This window comes from Olea europaea, unplaced genomic scaffold (assembly GCF_002742605.1).
Source record: "Olea europaea var. sylvestris unplaced genomic scaffold, O_europaea_v1 scaffold199, whole genome shotgun sequence".
NCBI lineage: Eukaryota > Viridiplantae > Streptophyta > Magnoliopsida > Lamiales > Oleaceae > Olea > Olea europaea.
This window is the reverse complement of record NW_019237766.1, coordinates 191320-192110: the sequence shown is the minus strand read 5'-3', so window position 1 is coordinate 192110 and position 791 is coordinate 191320. Positions and strand designations below refer to the sequence as shown.

Genomic DNA, 791 nt, shown 5'->3' with positions numbered 1-791 from the left:
GTGTGATCAAAGGATGAGCTGTCAGCAGTCTTTGAGTTCGCGAGTTAGGGGTTTTGGGTGGTTAATTCGACGACATCTTGTGGAGTTAGGGCCGATGGTTTGGATGGGATGTGTAGAGGGAAATGATGGCTTTTCTATGATGTGTGGATTCGACAGTTTGGGCGATGATGCTGGCAACATGTGGGCCCAATTTTTTGAAAATATTTAATTTATATGGTCCCATCTCTCATGTGAGCTTCTGCTTGATTTATGTACAAATGCTTTTTTCCTAATTGGAAAGGTTATGTAGTACTGCTGCGGCAATTTTCCCCATTTATAGCCGGGGTAATTTTTAGTTTGGCCAAGTCAAAGGTGCAATTTTTCACTTTAACCAAAAAAAATTTGCCTATCACCAAAATAGCCTTTCATTGAGTAAAAGACAGAAATACCCTTAAGTAGTTTATATAATTACAAAAATAGAATTTTGTTACAAAAGACAAAAATACCCTTAACTTACAAATTAAAAAATCAAACACTTTTCACTTTATATTTAATTATTTATTTTAAACAATTACTGAAATTAATATTAAATTTACTTTCTTGTTTAAATATTTCATTAATTAAAATCGATTATGTATATTATTTATTTAATATTTAATTTCTTTATTTAATTATTTATTTAATCACTTGCTTAAATAAAAAATTAATATTTAATTTGATTTCTCATTTAAATATTTTATTAATTTATTATCTTAATTGATTATGTATATTTAATAAATTATTTAATTATTTATTTTAAACACTTATTCAAA

The 791-nt window shown here is 27.3% G+C and overlaps 1 protein-coding gene across 1 annotated transcript in view; it reads left to right on the top strand.

Moving 5' to 3' along the window:
* Positions 1-234: 234 nt before the first annotated feature.
* Positions 235-791, top strand: part of LOC111379435 (dihydroxy-acid dehydratase, chloroplastic) — an 11476-nt gene continuing 10919 nt past the window's right edge. The window contains exon 1 of the mRNA XM_023002796.1: positions 235-313. Within this exon, the coding sequence (XP_022858564.1) occupies positions 250-313 (64 nt within the window). The 5' untranslated portion in view covers positions 235-249. The remainder of the gene's footprint in view (positions 314-791) is intronic.